Genomic DNA, 19,123 nt, shown 5'->3' with positions numbered 1-19,123 from the left:
CTCTTTGCCTTAACTTGTAACTTGCACATGAACAGTTCACGATCTGTTCCATAGTAAGTACCTGGCTGTGTGTGTCTTTAATAGTGTAACTGAACTCTTCCACCTCTTTTTAGCAATAATATAGTCAATTTGATTTCTGTGTACTCCATCTGGTGATGTCCATGTTAATGGGTGTCATTTTCAGTGTTTGAAGACAATGTTAGCAATGAAGAAATAATTGGAGTGGCATAAATTTGTAAGTCATTCTCTCACTAGGTTTTGGTTTCCCAAGTCATCCAATCCAACTACATTTTCCTCAATATTTGCAACTTTGGCATTCCATTCTGCAATAACAAGTAGCATACTTAGCTTGCATGTTCTGCCAATTTCATATTGAACTTGATCATAAAACTCATCTACCACCTCTTCATCTGCATCAGTGGTTGGAGCTTAAACTTGGATCATCATTATATTAAAGCGCTGGCTATGAAGTGTAACTGTTATTATATTCAGTTGTTGATTGCATTGTAGCCAAACAGTGTTCTTGCTGTACCCTTCCTAACTATAAAACCATTTCTTCTTTGTTTTTTATGTCCTGCATAGCAAACACTGTGCTCTTCTGAGTGAAAGTGTCCAGTCCCAGTCCCTCTCAATTTGCTGATTCCCAGTATTTCGATTTGCAGTTGTTTCACTTCATCTTTCACCATGTTGACCTTTCCTGTATTCATACTTCTTACGTTCCATGTTCCTGCTGTAATTCTGTCTTTGCAGCTTCACATTTTCTTTTCCTGTATGGCAACGCGATAAAAACTATTAGTTCTGTGCAAGATCCTCAGTAGCATGTTGAGTGCAATCCAGTCTGAGAGGCCCATCATCCAGCACTATACCATCAATCATTTTATTTTAAATTTCAGGAAGGTAAACCATTGTATTAAAATAAGTTCATTCAATAGTTTTTGAATCGATATATTAACAATTCAATTTCATTCCAACTCATAGTTACTGGATTGCACATTTGATTGCACAGATCAAATATAAAAACTGTGCATTTTTTATGTGCAAAGAGCATTATGCTGGTACATGCTTACTTAATCACATACACTTGATCTCTCTAATTCTGCCAGTGAGAATGGCCAAGCAAATTATAGGCATTTATTTACCTCGCTTCTCCTTCTCAGAAGCCAGAATTATGGTTTGCTTATGCAAAATAAACCATGAAAAGAGCTTCATTAGTTTCTTTTGCCAGTGCCCTAGGTGGAACAAACCAAGCAGGAGCAATCAGATGCATTAGCAGTAAGACAAAATTCTTCGGAATTGTGGAAAATGTCATATTTGAGTATGGACAATGAAAAACAAGCTAACAGAGAATTCATAGTGCATCTGACAAATGGAAGACAAAAATTAAGCTGTATTAACTTTTTAAAACAAAAACTTTAAAATAATGCAGGTCACATATATGATAGGAAAGAGAACATGGGAGATCTGAATTTAACACTAGTCCTGCCTACAGGTTACTTGAGGTGGCACAATTTTATTTCCAAGTGTAAGTGGGACTTACTCCCTGCTAAGTGGATATAGAGTTGGACTTTAAATATGGTAAGTCCTGCAGCAAAGAAACACTTACTTTACGTAGAACATAAGAACAATATATATGCAGTTCTAGAGTTATGTACTTGAAGAATTCAAATAAATACAAAAGAAATATTGTCTCTTTAGCACAAAGGCAACTTGTTCCCTACATTTGCTTTATCATCACCATGAAAACTAGAAACTTTGGACTCACAAATTAAAGCTTTCATCTATAGTGTTTTTTTTAATTAAAGTAAACAAACAGCATAACTGTATAATGCTTACATAATTTTAAGGGCTTGCTTGTTTCAGACATGTAAATTGCATTGTAATCTCATGCATTACCTACCGTAAAGTAATACACTTAAGTAATATTAAGTAAATGTATACAGTTTTCATAAATAGGTTTAAATTTTATGGGTTAAAAATAACATTTGTTATTAAAAACTGCTAACGTTTTATGCAGCCCCTTATTTCGTACCAGTGTTTTCAAAGTATAGGAAAAGAGAGACAGTATTTTGGTTATCTTTTCTTGGAATGTGATTCTCATGACAGAGATAAAAAAGCAAATGAAAACATGCTGAAGTTTGACTATGGGATCATTTCTGCTTTAAATCAACAACTTGTAATTAATTTTCAGGTGAATTTTTTGCAATGAGAAATGATTAGAGATTAAAAAACTATAACTTCTATTCTCCAAATTAGATTGTATAGTGTGATGAAAACATCCTTTGATTTCTGGAAAGAAGAAAATCTTCATTTTTTAAAAGTTCATGTTTGACAAGACAAAAATGTCATGCAATAATGAGATAACCCTGTGGTAGAGAAAATCCATCCATCCACCCACTCACCCACCCATCTTGTTTCAGGGTACTCAGTATTAAAAAGCCAAACGAACATTTTATTTTTTTTTGAACCTGCTTTCCTGCTGACAGTGTTTAAAGTTTCAACATTAAATTTAGCAGAAATGCATGCTTTGTAGTTCTGACTTTTTTTCTAGTTTCTACTTGGGTATTTGTAATACAATGAAGAAAGCCTTTTATTATTTTTTTCTAATCAGATTTGCTTATATTTCTAAATCTATATTAAAAGTTACTTTTCCCACATGGGAAAACTCTATTGTTTTCTTTGTCAACTTTTGCTAGAGCTCTGAATAATTTAAGGGAAATTCGGTGACGGAATACTCAAATGAAGCTCCACTTTGAGGTAGTAACGTTCTTCTTAAGTTTTGGTGTTGCCATTTAGGGGCCTTCCCAGGTCATCTGTTTACACACAGAAAAATAATTCTTTCAGGACTGCTGAAGAAGCAAAACATCTATAACAAATCTGCAGAGTTTCAAGAAGTGGCACTTCATTTGCAATATTTTCACAACTAAAGTGTCTTTATTATTTGCATAGCATAGTACGTAATTCAGAATTCAAGTTGATTTCTATATGAAAGTACAGCATATACAATTGGAATACTTCAATATTTTTCTCCTATTTCTCAGATATTCATACGTATAGGTGATATAATCCTGCAACCATTCTTTAATATGACAACCACAATTGTATTTTATAAATAATGATCCCTTTAGGCATTTCCTTTTGTGTGTTTTATTGGGAGGGGAAGTATAGATACATCCTACCTTTCTCCCATTGATTATATTTGATGAAAGAAAGGAAAACAACTTAGGAAAATGAATGTGTTCAGAGTTTGACTAGTCAAATGTGATGTTGCCTAGAAAGGTACAAAATGTTTCAACCTCAAAACAGCCATTTTTATGTTTTGAGCACACTAAATAAATAAATCTGATATTTTTAATTTGCCTATATATAGTTACTGGACTATATTCAAAGAATAGTGGTTAATACTTACTTCAATACATATGTATCCTGTATATGCTTATATCCATGCACATTCTTTGGCATTGTCAATGGCAAGTTTCTCTGATGGACAGTGAAGACAGACTGAAAGTTGTCTTTTTCATATTTCATGCAGGCACAAGCAGCACAGGAAATGAGCAAAGGTTCCCCTTTATTTCTGCATGCAGCCTTGGCAATAGTTAATCCTGTATATGAGATATATGAAGAAGTATTCATGCAGTACTTGACAGAAGAGATAGAAATGGCCACCCAGTTTTAACCAGATATTTCATCTTGATAAATCAAGATAAGCAGAGTGAAATTCATTTATTCTGAGTCATTAACTTTACAACTTAAATTGTAAACTATAATTCTGCAAGGTAATATGTCTGTTTAGGTACTTAGTTCCTGGAATGTGGTATTTCTGAAAAACAAAGATATCAGTCATGTGAAAAAGTAAGTACACCCCATTGAAATTTTGGATTTTTTCAACATATTTCAACATCCAGATATTTGGCTTTCATTTCAACAGATAAAGGGGATATAATACAATAAATATGCATCATTTACATGTTATAATCCATTGTGTAATTTAAATAAACATAAATGCAAATGTTGCATGTGGAAAAAGTAAATCCCTACATCTGATCATTATCTCAAATACCTAAAATTAGAATCAGGTGCACCAGATCAGGTGCAAGTGGTTAGAACATTGTTAGAGAAGGTCTGGGAGGAACCTGCCTTATTTAAGCCCCAGACTTTTAGTTTGATTTGCTCTTTGTTGCTGAAGTGTGCAATATCATCATGCCTAGATTGAAAGAGTTCTTTGAAGCCTTCAGAAAGGTTATAGATGCCTGTAAGTTTGAAAATTAATTTTTAAAAATCACCAAACAGTTGGACATCAATCATTCTGCTATCCAGAAGATCATCTACAAGTGGAAAAGATTTCAGACAACTGCTAACTTGTCCAGGCCAGGCTATCCCAGCAAGTTCAGACCAATAGCAAAACACAAGATGCTGAAAGAAGTCTCTGAGAATCCCAGAATTTCATCACATAACCTACAGGTAGCTCTTGCCACTGTTAAAGTCAAAGTGCATGAGTCTGTCATTAGAAAGAAGCTACAAAAATTAGATTTATGTGGGAGATATGCCAGGAGGAAATCTTTGCTCTCCAGAAAGAACTTCAGAGCAAGACTAAGGTTTGCTCATGAACACCTAGACAAAGTACTCTGGACAGGCAAGGCAGAGATAGAGTTATTTGGCCATATAGGTAGTCCTTGACTTATGACCATTTGTTCAGTGACCAGAGTTACGATGGTGCTGAACGAAGGGACTTGGTGCCTGAAGTTACAGCTGTTGCAGCATCCCTGCAGTCATGTGATCAAAATTCGGGCACTTGGCAACCTGCCTGCACTTATGACTGCAGGGGTGCTGCAACTCCCCCCACCTGCTTATCCCCCCCATCTATGCCCATCTAGTCCCAGGCCACCCTGCGTTCCATCACCCCAGCTGACATTCACTGCCATCTTATTGCTCTAGTTGCTGACAAGGTGTGCCCAGCAGGAAAGACTGAAAATGTCAATCGCATGATCGCGGGGCATTTGGCAATACCTGCTTGAGATTGTTTCTGTCAAAGGGGACAATGCCAGCTATTGGTCCCAAGGATGTACTTACTTTTTCCACAGAAGGAAATGGTGTATCTATTAATTTTTTTGTTGAAAAAATGATTGCAAAGTCAATTTTTCCATTTTTGTTCAGTTACATCACCTTTATATACTGTTCGAAGATAAAATATTGATATGTCCACATTAGTTAAAAAAGAAAAAAAAACTATACCCAGGGTTTACTTACTTTTTCACATGCCTAATAAAGCTTGCCAGGAAATGCCTTCATTACTTCGCATAAAAATCTGAGTCTGCTATGCAAGAAATGAGCCTCTTGGTTGATTATAATAACTGGATTGTCAAACTATTTAACAATTACTCCTGTTAAATAGCTTGTAATTTCTAACTTTTCATTCATAGCTTGGAGAACCAGTTGATAACCCTAAAAACATTGAAGTATGTTGAATTCATCAATTTCTGTGAGAAAGAAATCAGGAATTGTTAATACTCAAACCGCTAAGAATTTTCAGTTCTGGATACTAAAGTATCATTTAATAGGAAATAAAGCATTGCATAAAGGTTTTTATAAATACAGTATCTTCATGGGGTGCCTAAATCTTGAAGACAGTTACATTCTCATCCTTGATGATTGATTATAAATATTGCTAAATTTGATAATAATACGTTTTTGAAAACTTTTCATATTAGTAGGTTGATTCATTATAGTTTTCCTAATATTATTTCTACGGTACACATAAAATTTATCTGGAATATTTACAGTAGCTGGCTGAAAGCATTATTTTAAAATGAAAACTAGGAAGAACTAACTAGCACATAAATGCGTGTGTGTGGAGAGAGAGCATGTCACTGGAGGATAGCGTAGTGGTTAGAGCGCCGCCCTTTGCCACAGGAGATGGGGGTTCAAATCGCGGCTGGTACCTACCTTTCCAGTAGGGATCCTTGGGCAAAGACCCCCTAACATTTCACTTGCCTACCTCAGACATGAGAGTGACATGAACCAAGAGAGTCATGCTGTAATGATTGCCTATTCTAGAACACTATCAAACTCATGAGCAGGATCACAAAGATATCTGATTTATTAAAGAATAGTATGCAGGTCACAAAGAAAGCTGAGAATGAAAAAAGCGTGCCAAATGCAAACTAAAAACCCTCAGTACAAATGAGATTCCTCCCCCCATAGAATCTTCCCAAGCTCGCAATCCCAGGTGCTCCTAACGGCTTCTGATGGTCCGCGGGAAAAGTCCTTGAGCAGAGCACATAACCCAAACACATTCCATTGAAATGAACATAGATACAGAGCTTGGCACAAGGTTTCACAGCAGCTCCCTCCCAAACAGAAACACGCATCAGCACCATGGCATGTGAAACCTTACGATGTACAGTGCACATTGAAACAGTGAACATGTCATACTTCCCCCCAAAAGAAAGAAAACACTAAGCGGCAGGCTTCAAAGGGTAAGCCAAGTGGAAACGGTTAAATCAGGAGCATTAACGTGGTGAGCAGGCACTCAGGATGAGGAAAGTGTTTCCAGCGGATCAGATACTGGAGGGTGCCTCGAACCCTGCGAGAATCAACAATCTCCTTGACTTCAAAGTGCTGTTGGCCGTCAATCATGATCGGAGCAGGAGGAGGAGGTTGGGGATGCCAGCGGGAAGAGTGGTGGACAGGCTTGAGCAGGCTGCAATGGAAAACGGTGCAAGCGTTTCAAATTGTGAGGCAGGTCCAACTGAACAGTAACTGGATTGATAAGACCAACAATAGGGAAAGGACCAATGAACTTGGGAGCAAGTTTTTTAGAGGGTTGTAGGGACCTGATGAATTTGGTAGATAGATATACTTGATCCCCAATTTTGAAATCGTGTTGCAAGGATTGCAACGTTTATCGGCTTGAAACTTGTAAGCAGTCTGGGCATCAGCCAAAGCCTGTTGAATCACCGGCCAGGAATCAGCAAGCTTAACAGCCCAGTCAGAGGCAGAACAAGATTGGGGAGGGGGTTGTGGCAGCTCAGGGATGGGAACAAAGTCGTGACCAGAAACCACACAAAAAGGGGTTTGCCCGGTGCTCTGATGGGCAGCATTGTTGTAAGCCACTTCAGCAAAGGGCAGCAAGTCCACCCAATTGTCCTGATGGTAGTTAATGTATGCTCTAAGGAATTGTTCAAGGGCGGAGTATAAAATCTCAGTAGATCCGTCAGTCTCAGGATGGGACAACATGGACAGCGCCTGTTTGGTGCCAATCAATTTTAAAAGTGATTTCCAAAACTGGGAAGTAAACTGTGTCCCGTGGTCGCTGACCAAACGGGAGGGGCTACCGTGGAGACGGTAGAAGTGGATGAGAAATAGGCGGGCCAGTTGCGGGGCCGACGGGATGGATGCACATGGAATGAAATGGGCTTGTTTGGAGAAAAAATCTTTTACAACCCACATGACAGTTTTCTTCTGACTGGGAGGTAGGTCCACAATAAAATCCATAGAAATCTCATCCCAGGGATGGGATGGGATGGGCACTGGCTGTAGAAGCCCCTGTGGTTTTCCTCCTTTTCGCTTTGACATGGCGCAAACAGGACAGGAAGCAACATAGTCTTTTACATCACGCCTTAAGGTTGGCCACCAAAATTGACGGTGAACCAAATGCAAGGTTTTGACAAAACCAAAGTGTCCAGCAAGTTTATCATCATGGGAACACTGCAAAACATCAGCCCTTAAAGTTTCAGGCACATAAAGGTGGTGTTCCACCCACGCCAGACGGTTTTCAAAAGAAACATTGTCTCTATTAGCTAGCAACCAAGTGTCAGATTTCAGCACCTGGAGAAAGTCCTTCTGTAACTGACAAGGAACTTGCACTTTCCGCTTCCCAGATGGGGCTGGGGGTGGGATTGCCTGCGCACGGGTCTGGCTCCGAGTGACGGCAACCAAGCCCAGTTGTGGTTCAGTGAGAACAGTCCCAACTATATCTGCCATGTGGTCAAGTTCCTGAGATAAACGTGACAAAGCGTCGGCCAGAAAGTTTTTCTTTCCCGGAATAAATTTTAACTGGAAGTTAAAGCGACTGAAAAATTGAGCCCAGTGAATTTGTTTAGGACTGAGACGCCGGGGGGTGCAGAGGGCTTCCAAATTCCTGTGATCCGTCCAAACCTCGAAAGGGCATTTAGCGCCTTCCAGGAGGTGGCGCCAGGCTTCCAAAGGGGCTTTTACAGCAAAAGGCTCTTTTTCCCAAACATGCCACCGGCGTTCAGTTTCAGAAAATTTTCTGGACAAATAAGCGCAAGGTTTCAAGTGATTTTCAGAATCTCTCTGTAACAATATAGCCCCAACTGAGGAGTCAGAAGCATCAATTTGGACCACAAAAGGGCGTTCAGGATCGGGGTGCTGTAAAATAGGCTCAGCAGCGAAGAGGGTTTTTAACTTCTCGACTGTTGCCTGGCATTCAGGCGTCCAATTCAGCACTGCCCCAGGGTTTTTTACTTTGCGTGTCTCCCCCAAACCTTTGGTATGGAGTAAATCAGTAAGGGGCAAAGCAATCTCAGGGAACCCCTGGATAAATTGGCAATAGTAATTACTGAACCCTAGGAAACTTTGCAATTGCCTCCGGGTGCGGGGACGTTCCCGACTTAAAATCGCCTGAAATTTTTCAGGGTCCATCTCAATGCCCTTGTCAGACACCCTATAGCCTAGATAGTCAAGTTGGGTCTTGTGAAACTCACATTTAGAAAGCTTGGCATAAAGCTTGGCATCTCTAAGCTTACTTAACACTTGTTTGAGGAGGCGTTCGTGGTGTTCCTCGGTTTCAGTGCAAATGAGCACATCGTCCAAATAAACCAGGACCCCTTTAAACAAATGATCATGTAATACTTCATTAATCAATTGCATGAACACTCCGGGCACCCCTGCCAACCCAAAAGGGAGGACTTTGTACTGAAATGAACCCAGTGGACCATTAAAAGCAGTTTTCCACTCATCTCCAGCTTGTATACGGATACGGAAATAGGCTTCACGAAGATCGAGCTTGGAGAAAATCTTGCCCTTAGACAAGTGAGCTAACATGTCCTTCATGAGCGGCAGAGGGTGCTTGTTGGAAATTGAGATGGAATTTAACCGCCGATAGTCCGTACAGAGTCTAAGCGTGCCATCTTTCTTTTCTCGGAATAGCACAGGGGCCCCAACTGGGGAATTTGCAGGTTCAATAAACCCCCTTGACAGATTTTTGTCAATACAGTCCCGTAATGCCTCAAGCTCCTTCTGAGTCATTGGATAAATTTTTGGCTTGGGCAATTGAGCGTTGGGAACCAACTCTGTTTCAGAGTCAGTTTTCCGATGGAGGGGTGGCTGATCTTCCATTTCCCCAAAGACGTCTGCAAAGTCTTGGTATTGATCGGGCAAGCCTTCTAAACGTGCCAAACTAGGGCGCGGCGTGGCAATTGCAGCCCTTCCAACCCCTGCACTTGAAGCCCTCTCTGCGGTAGGGGCTTGGTAAAACCCATCCTTAAAAGTCAGCGTTCTGTGTTCCCAATTTATATGGGGGCTTTGATAAGTCAACCAGGGAATTCCCAGAATTACTAAGGGGTTGCCAACAGGTGCTACTATAAATTTTAAAGTCTCACGGTGGCTGCCCATTTGCATTGCGACAGTTCCAGTGAAATGGGTCTCCGCCCCCCCCTCCCGCCATTGAACCATCCAACTGTGTGAAGATCAAAGGCTGCTGGAGGGGAAAGCTAGGCAGGTCCAAAGTAGCAACCAGATCAGGGTGGATCAGACACCTGGAACACCCAGAGTCAAGTAAAGCCCAGACCTCTGTAGTCTTTGTGCGGGAGCCCAATTTCACTTTCACTGCTAGAGTGGGACAGTCAGCACTCACCATAGCATCCTCGTGCCCATCCTCCTCCACCTGCCCGCAGGCACTTTTCATGGCAGGTGGCTGGCGTTTCCTGCCGGCTCCTTAAAGTCATCTTCAGCCTCTCCCGAGAAGTAGAATACTTCCTCAGCATCGGCTGCCCCCTTGGCTGCTGTCATCCGCCGCAAGGGGGGCGGCGATTTGGCCGGCAGCTTGCCTGCTTGATCTCCAGCCTTGGCTTTTGGGCAATTCGCTGCTCGATGCCCTTCATTTCCGCATCGGAGAAACTGACCCCTCACATAGCGTCGATCTCTCTCCTCTTCCCAGGCTCTATAGCCTAGCCGGGCAGCAGTTGCGGCACTTTGGGGGGCCCTCATGGTGGCGGGTGGTTTTTCAGATTTTCTAGTTTGCATGAAGGTATACTAAGCATGCTCAGCCTTGCCTGCCAGACAGATCCAGTCGTACAATGACTCTGGGTTGTCTCTACACAACGCCCACCATAGGACGTCCCTGTTGAGTCCCTCTTTAAACCGTTCTAGTAAGGTTGACTGAGACCAGTCGGGGATTTTCCCAGCTAAAGCCTTAAACTCCAGGGCGTAATCAGCTACAGATAGCTGGCCCTGGGTAAGATCCTTCAGCGCCTTCTTAGCTCTTGCCCTGGCCAGAGGATCCTCAAAATGCAGCTTTAATGCCCCCATAAAGTCCTTGTAATACTCAAGTTCAGGGGAGTCAGCCTCACTTAATTGAACATACCAGTCAGCCGCTCGACCCTTCAACTTGGTGGCAATGGCAGTTACCTTAGCCTCTTCGGAAGGGAAGTATGCTCCAAACTGCCTCATGTAACTTTTGACCTTGGTTAGAAAGAAAGATAACTTGCTTGAATCCCCATCAAACTTAACAGAGAAGGCTTTCGCCCCCACTCTTGTTGGAGCAGAACTGGCAGCTGCTTGAGTGTTTGGGCCCCAGGTACAGTAGTTGTCGCTCTGCGGGGTGGAGATTCATCCCGGAGCTGTCTCCGGCCCCGCTCCGTTGGCGGTCCGGGTGGGAGGACGGGGGATGGTTGCATGAAGCTGGGATGTCCGTCGTTCCTCCCCTCCTCCCCCAATGAAAGAGACAGGTTTCTTAGCATGTACTCCATCGATTCTATTTTGGCCTCCAGCACTCTTAGACTTTCAGAGGTTTGAGATTCCTCCCTCCCTCGCATGTTAGGCTGTCTCTCCGTTGACACCATGGTAAATTGTACGTCTGGGGTCAGCAGGAACCGATGCAATTCTCCCATTGCATCCCAGGTGATCAACTCTGCGGGCGATTCGCTGGGTGCCGGTTGCTCTTGTTTTCCCCCATCGTTAGATTCTTCCACCTCAGGGCTGGAACTCGAATCTGAAGGTTGGGGGGGGGGAGCCTCAGTTCTCCGCTCCTGACCGTCGACTCGGGCATCAAGCTAGCCGGCTCCTCAAGTCCCCCGGTCGTGAGCTTGGACTCAGCCATCGTTAACTGTTTTCCCTCACAAGAAACTAATCTTCGTAGGAGCTAACGGTACAACTTTGGTGATTCTCAGCTTTATGTAATGATTGCCTATTCTAGAACACTATCAGACTCATGAACAGGATCACAAAGATATCTGATTTATTAAAGAATAGTATGCAGGATCACAAAGAAAGCTGAGAATGAAAAAAGCGCACCAAATGCAAACTAAAAACCCTTGGTACAAACGAGATCCCTCCCCCCGTAGAATCTTCCCAAGCTCACAATCCCAGGTGCTCCTAACGGCTTCTGATGGTCCATGGGAAAAGTCCTTGAGCAGAGCACATAACCCAAACACATTCCATTGAAATGAACATAGATACAGAGCTTGGCACAAGGTTTCACAGCAGCTCCCTCCCAAACAGAAACGCGTGTCAGCACCATGGCATGTGAAAAGTTATGATGTACAGTGCACATTGAAACAGTTAATATGACACATGCCGGCTCGGACATTGCCCAGATTAACAAGGTCCATGTCAGATGTTGGGGAACCAGGACAACCTGACAATAAGTGGGCTGCTGGAACAAATCATACATGGATGAGGCAAGAGAACCTGGAATTTATGGAATGCTACTAGACCTAATGGGATATATGAAACATATGGAGGAACTATGGATGGACAGAAGACCTGCATCCACACTGAGAAACAGCTAGTTACCCAACACTTCAACATAGTGAAGAGGAAGCTGCTCTCACAACTTGAGATAGACTGACTACCCATTACATCCTGGCCTTAAGAAGACCCAGAAGAACAACTGGAGGTGCAGCCAACACCTGAAGCTGGAACATCACTGCCACCCCCTCCATAACAGAACACAGCAGCTGATATGAGTCAAAAGATCATGGATAAACTAGCTACAGTCAACTCTCGAGACTGATTACCAAGGCTTAGTGGAGAAGTACCATCAGATAGTGTGCTAGAAGTTGCCAACATAGCCCTCATGACATTCCCTACTATCACCATAACTCAAGCCAATGAACTGGTAAGCTGTGATAATCCTGGAAATGCTTGGCTACATAATCAAGAACAGCAGTACATCCCCCCCCCCCGGAAAATGAGGTTGGAGGCTAAGATCAAGGCAACTCGGAGAGAAGTTAGTCATCTGGTGGAACTACAGAAGGGTGTGGAGATTAAGGATAAGACTCGGCTGCTGAAAAGCTACAAGGGCCTGACTCTCTCTGAAGCGCTAGAGACTGCTAAACAAAGGGTCACAGCACTGGCTACCGGGCTAAGGAGATCCACTAGAGAAGCAGAGGCCAAGAAGATAAATGCTCTGTTCTCTGAAGAACCATCTAAGGTGTACTCCCAACTGCAGTGCAGCAACACAGTAACAGCAGAATCACCAACAGCAGAAACTGAACAGTACTGGAAGAACATGCGGGAGAAAGAGAAAGTACATAACACCAGTGCAAAGTGGCTGTAGGACCTGAGAGCAGACCACAGAAATCTCCCAGAACAGGAACCACTCACCATCACAGTAGCAGACATCCAACAGCGGGTTAAGAACATGAAGAGCTGGATAGCACCTTGCCCAGACATGATCCACACCTACTGGCTAAAGAAATTAACAGCAGTGCATGAATGCCTAACAGCACAGTTGAAACAGCTGCTAGTAGCAGGCTCCCACCCAGACTGGCTAACACAAAGAAGGATGGTGCTGATCATGAAAGACCCCCACAAGGGAACAGCACTGCCCAACTATCAGCCAATAGTCTGCCTCCCCACAACATGGAAAGTTCTCTCAGGTATTATAGCTACCAAGCTGCAGGCCATATAGGCCAGTACATGAGCACAGCTCAGAAGGGCATTGGGAACAACCCCAGAGGCTCAAAACACCAGTTGCTCATAGATAGATAGAGCAGTCACCCAAGACTCAAGGTCTAGACAGACCAATCTGAGCACAGCCTGGATTGACTACAGGGAAGCCTACAACTCAGTGCCACACACATGGATCAGTGAATGCCTGGTGCTATACAAAGTCAACAGGACACTAAGGACCTTCCTCAAGAACTCAGTGGGACTGTGGAAGACAGTACTGGAAGTCAACTCAAGGCAGCTCGCACAAGTAGCCATATAGTGCAGCACATATCAAGGTGATGCACTGTCCATGCTGCTCTTCTGCATAGGCTTGAACCCCCTTAGCCAGATAAACACAAGGACTGGATACATATACAAGTTCAAAAGTGGAACTCCCATCAGCCACTTCCTTTACATGGATGACATCAAGCTGTATGCTAAGAGTTAACAAGACATCGAATCACTGATCCACCTGACACGGATCTACAGTGAGGACATTGGGATGTCATTCGGACTGGAGAAGTGTGGCAGGATGGTAGTAAAGAGAGGGAAGGTAGTTAAGACTGATTGGGTGGAACTACCAGCAGGCTGCATAGCAGACATACCAGCTACAAGTACCTTGGTATCCCACAGTCACATGGGAACCACAATGAGGAGGCAAGGAAGACAGCAACATCCAAGTATCACCAAAGAATAAGACAGGTCCTGAAGAACCAGTTCAATGGGAAGAACAAGATCCATGCCATCAACATGTATGCCCTGCCAGTCATCAGATACCCTGCCAGTATAGTGAGCTGGCCAAAAGAGGAATGGAGGCTGCTTATGTGAAGACCTGGAAGCTCCTCACAACGTACAGAGGTTTTAACCCCAAGTCCAACACCCAGGGACTGTACACCAGTTGAAAAGAGGGCAGGCAGGGTCTGGTGAGTGTCAAATCCACTACCCTGGATGAAACCCAGAGCATCCAGGATTATATCAGTAAGATGGCATCCAAAGATGAGTTGCTGCGAGAGTGCCTGAGGCAGCAGCAGACATGGAAGGAAGATCAAGCAGAGGAAGTGCCATGGCAAGACAAGACCCTGCATGGGATGTACCATCGACAGATAGCTGAGGTGGCTGACACTGGGAAATCCTACCAGTGGCTGGAAAGGGCTGGACTGAAAGACAGCACAGAGGCACTGATCATAGCAGCACAAGAACAGGCACTAAGCACCAGATCCATAGAAGCAGAGGTCTACCACACTAGACAGGACCCAAGGTGCAGACTGTGCAGAGAGGCCTCAGAGACAGTCCAAGACATAGTGGCAGGGTGTAAGATGCAGGCAGGAACAGCATGCACTGAATGGCATAACCAAGTAGCTGCATTATGTACAGGAACATCTGTGCAGTGTGACAGCAACGTCAGGAAGAAGTATGAGAAGCTGGAGAAGTACCAGGGCCTGAAGGAGAAGTTAGGATTTGGAAGGTGAAGGCTAAGGTGGTTCCAGTGGTGGTAGGAATCTACCACTGGGAGGGGCTGAGACTTTTAAGCTGGGAGAATGGCTCTAACAGATCCCAGGAAAAACATCAGAGCTCTCTGTCCAGAAGAGTACAATGCTAGGATCAGCTAATATACTGTGCAGAACCCTGAAACTCCCAGGCATCTGGTAGAGGACCTGAGGTTAAGGAAGACACATACCACCCATAGGGGTGAGAAGTGAATTTTTATTTTATTTACACACACACACACACACACACACACACACACACACACACACAGAGTATATATATATTGGGGGGGGGGGGAGAAAGAAATAGCATGTCAGCTGGAAGTTCAGTTTCCCTAGAATTTGGAGAAAACTCTTTACTGATATTTTCATACCCAGAAGGGAAAATGTATAACAAAAATGCTTGTACATTTGGATGATAAACCAAAAAACAGGAACAATTTTCTCCTCAACTGTAACAGAACAGAACTGTTAACTGAAAATCTTAGCTGATCATGAACTAGAATACATTTGGGGAGAAAGAATGACATTACCAGTTTAGAAAAAAGGTTCAAGCAACAAAATATTTGATATGGCATCCATACAGATTGGAAGAGAACTACAACTAGAATAAGCACATAAAATATAACTAGTATCGTGGAAGGGTGGTATATTTGAAATTTTCACAAACGTCTAGACTCTGATCGCTTTAAGGGTTGGGTTGGAAATTTGAAGGGAGTCCCATTTCTACTTTATGACAATATTTGGTCATGGAAAAAATGAATAAATTTACATATGTGAGTTGATAGAACTCATATTATATAGAATGCATATATTTTTAATTGATAGAGATTTGTCAACAGACCTGTTATATTGTTGAATAATTCGCATTTTAAAGTTTTCTAATATACTGATCAATTGTAGGTAAAGGTCAAGATATTTGAATAAGTCTTTTACTCCAGAATTAATTATATAAATGTTAATAGGGATGTGCATGTGTGTGTACATGCGTGTGTAAATATATACACATATACATATTTATATACACCAGACATATACTTTATTTAATCCTGTTCCAGGTGAATAATTGAAGAATTCCAAGTGGTATGATCTGATGTGCATACAGAAGGAATGAAGCATGGATGTGAAAGAACGCAGACCTTATTGCTCCCTGACAAAGAGCAGAAGAGACAAGGAAAGGCGTTATACCAACTCTTCCACAGAAAATGAAGAGTGCAGAGTGCCTACGCAGAAGTCCTACAGTTCTAGTGAAACCTTAAAAGCTTTTGATCATGATTCTTCCAGACTGCTGTATGGAAACCGGGTAAAAGATTTGGTCCCCAGGGAGTCTGATGAATATAGCAGACAAGGTAGGCAAATAGCATAAATTCTTCTTCATGAATGTATACACTGTCTTCTGTGTGGTCCATTTCCTCATGTCAATCATATAAATGATCCACCAATGGTATATCATACTACTACCATATTGGTAATGTGATTATTCATGTTAAATAATTATTTATTTTCTATCTGTGTGCCTTATCAATATAAGAAAGGCATTCTGGGAAACACTTCAGAACATCTACAAGTTGTTTCTAGATATATACATGTAGTTACCTGGTCTCCAAAAGGCATATGGTAGCTGATAAGTCAATTGAAAAAATTTTGGTTTCTATATCAAGTAGTATCATCACTTGATAATACTACTTGAAGCTAAAGAAGTTGCTGAACTTTTCACAGAACTTACACAATTTATGAGATTCAGTGTTCTTATAGATCATAAGCAGGTTTTGCAGACAAACTCTTCATGATCCTTTTATCATGATGGAATTTCTTTGTCTAGATGGATTTCCCTTGAGCATCACTGTCTTATGACAGACTGTTCAGGGTCTGTTATAAATCAGAATGACTAAACGGTATTGTAAAAGTATTGCCTTAGGCAGTTACTATGGTACAGCAGTCCTCTTTTGAATCTGCAACCCCAGTTGTTCATTTGATCTCCCTGATTGATTGATTGATTGATTGGCTGATTATGTGCCATTACGTTAGTGCCAACCTTTAAGAACCACCTGGATAGACCTTCTCAAAGATGATCTATCCCTAGCCTGGCCTTTCAGGTCTTGCAACGGTCGACCCATCACCAGTGCAGCTGAGTCCATCCACGTTTCTCCTGATCACCTCTTCTTTCCTTTCCTTTCCTTCTACCTTTCCCACTATTACAGATTTGTCCAAAGAGCTAAGTCTTTGCATACAGTAATGTGTCTAAAACATGATAATTTGAGCCTGAATGGTTGCCCAGTCCAAGATCCAACAACTGTCCTTATACTCTTCTTAGTCCTTTCCTCTTATATGCAAAATTCACTAACAGAATTGGCAGAACTACAACAATAAATCTAACAATGCATAAGCATGCTAAATAAAGAAGCGTGAAAAATTTGACTCAGTATGTGTTCTTTGAAAAATCCTCCTATCCTGACCAAATTTAGTCAAGGATTCTATGCAAAGTTCCATTCATATTTCAGAGTCACAATTTCATAGTCATAACAGCTTGTCATGGAGATAGCGTGAGAGATGAGGAATAATATAAATTGCAAACTTATAGTTGAATTCTGTATATGTTGGATCCCCTCTGGCCTCTCTGTCCCTTCTGATTTTGTTTTACGTTTATTTATTAAAAATAAACTGTCATATTCATCATTCTTAGAAAATAAAGTTGTGGGTAGCTGACTATTGTCTGGCACTTGCTCTTTTTGCCCCCCTGAAATATGCATAGTCACTCAGAAAAAAAAGTGAGGTGGAGGTGGCATTGACTATCATAACTGGTGTGTATGTGGAGTGGGTGGGGTATTTTGTTTATATGGTGAGTATGCCTTATTTCTTTTGTGAGTCCTTTGTGGGTTAGGTTTGCATTATGTATGTGTTTGCTTAATGTAATTTGTTTCCTGGGCATTTTACTGCTCTTCTAGCTTCAGTAGTTTGCTTTCTGCAAGATAAGTACTTTATAATTGGTCATATTCATCATGGAAGTCATTTTTTGAATAGGTAAATGATGGCGGGCATAGCAAGAGTTTGCCAAAAAAGCACACAACCCTCTCAAAACTTGAAATGTGTCATTGATCCAGCAAGGTTGGGAAACACAAGAATGGTTCTGATGAGCAAGTTCTAGTCTTATTGATACTAACAAGTTTGAATCACTGATCATGCATAATTAACTAACTGCCCTGTGAATCCTTCTCCATCAGATTTTCTCAGAGACATTAAATTTTGATGATGTAAGATTGAAGTATTGTATGTTTATGCGACTTTAAAACAATGCCTGGCTGAATTATTGGAATACATATGGTTAATGAGAGGAAAGAATGGACTCTTGTCATTTTTCAGTTGTATGTTGTGCCATTTTTTTTCTTCTAGAAAGGAGAAAGGTTAACATAGTCTTGCTGCATTACTATATGAATTCCTTGTTAATACATTTCTTAATCATATTTGAGATGCTAGTTTGTGAAATATATTCAGTCATTTGTATTTAGAAAGTACCTGACATATTGATGCACTAGGTAGAATGTAGTTTGTTGTTTAAAATTTTATTGCATTCTTCACAAAAGGTGCACTATTTCTGTAACTATCACCCAGAAAGAATATGTAGGTTTTTGAAATGCCAGTTTTTGGTATGTTTTCTATAATAACATATGGGTCTATGTGGTTTTCTGATTGAGACAGCTTATTTAAAAGCAATTAAAAGTGTTTGAAGTGGCTTATTGGCAGATCTAATTAATTTACACTTGGATTGTTCACCATATTTCATTAAGAACTAAACAGAATTTGTTCGTAATAGTTTATTTTGTCTAGAGTCCTTTATATATTTTAATAAAAATAAAATATGTCATTCTAATTAAATATTGTATTTATATTGGCTCTTCAAAAAAGATCTAATAAATATGTGTGTGTGCATTTTAATTAAGAGATATAATAGTTAATTTAAAAATAATATTAAATCTATAAATTAGTATTTTAAAATTAATATTTATTTACAATCACATAATACATCATTAGATATAAAGCAAAGACATTAGTATTTGAGTAGATAATACAGTTCTATTCAGTATAGATTGTCTGTAGTAAGGCAGTTCAAATAAATTATCAAATTTTATCCTACCTTTTTTGTATATATAACTCAAGGCGGTAAGCATACCTAAAACTCCTGTTTTCCCCACAATAACCACCCTGTGAGGTGGGTTGGGCTGAGAGAGAGGGACTGGCCCAAGGTCACCCAGCCGGCTTTCATGCCTAAGGGAGGCCTGAAACTCACAATCTTCTGGTTTCTAGGTCAGCACATTAACCACTACACTAAACTGGCACTCAGGTTGCATTTGTCCAAATCAACAGGCCTTTGTGTTTTCACTTATGGCATCTGGATTACATTTTCCTGGCACGTAACTAGTTGTGGCAGCTGGTACACTAAATAGTTGGCATGTGTATTAAAAGGT

The 19,123-nt window shown here is 41.4% G+C and overlaps 1 protein-coding gene across 1 annotated transcript in view; it reads left to right on the top strand.

Annotated features, from left to right (window-relative positions):
• The first annotated feature begins 15,777 nt into the window (after positions 1–15,777).
• Positions 15,778–19,123, top strand: part of LOC134502269 (teneurin-3-like) — a 57,729-nt gene continuing 54,383 nt past the window's right edge. Inside the window, exon 1 of the mRNA XM_063310504.1 lies at positions 15,778–16,009. Within this exon, the coding sequence (XP_063166574.1) occupies positions 15,778–16,009 (232 nt within the window). The remainder of the gene's footprint in view (positions 16,010–19,123) is intronic.

The sequence above is a fragment of the Candoia aspera genome, chromosome 8, assembly GCF_035149785.1.
Source record: "Candoia aspera isolate rCanAsp1 chromosome 8, rCanAsp1.hap2, whole genome shotgun sequence".
In the NCBI taxonomy this organism is placed as follows: domain Eukaryota; kingdom Metazoa; phylum Chordata; class Lepidosauria; order Squamata; family Boidae; genus Candoia; species Candoia aspera.
The sequence above is the reverse complement of the archived record's forward strand: the minus strand, read 5'-3'. Positions and strand labels throughout refer to the sequence as shown.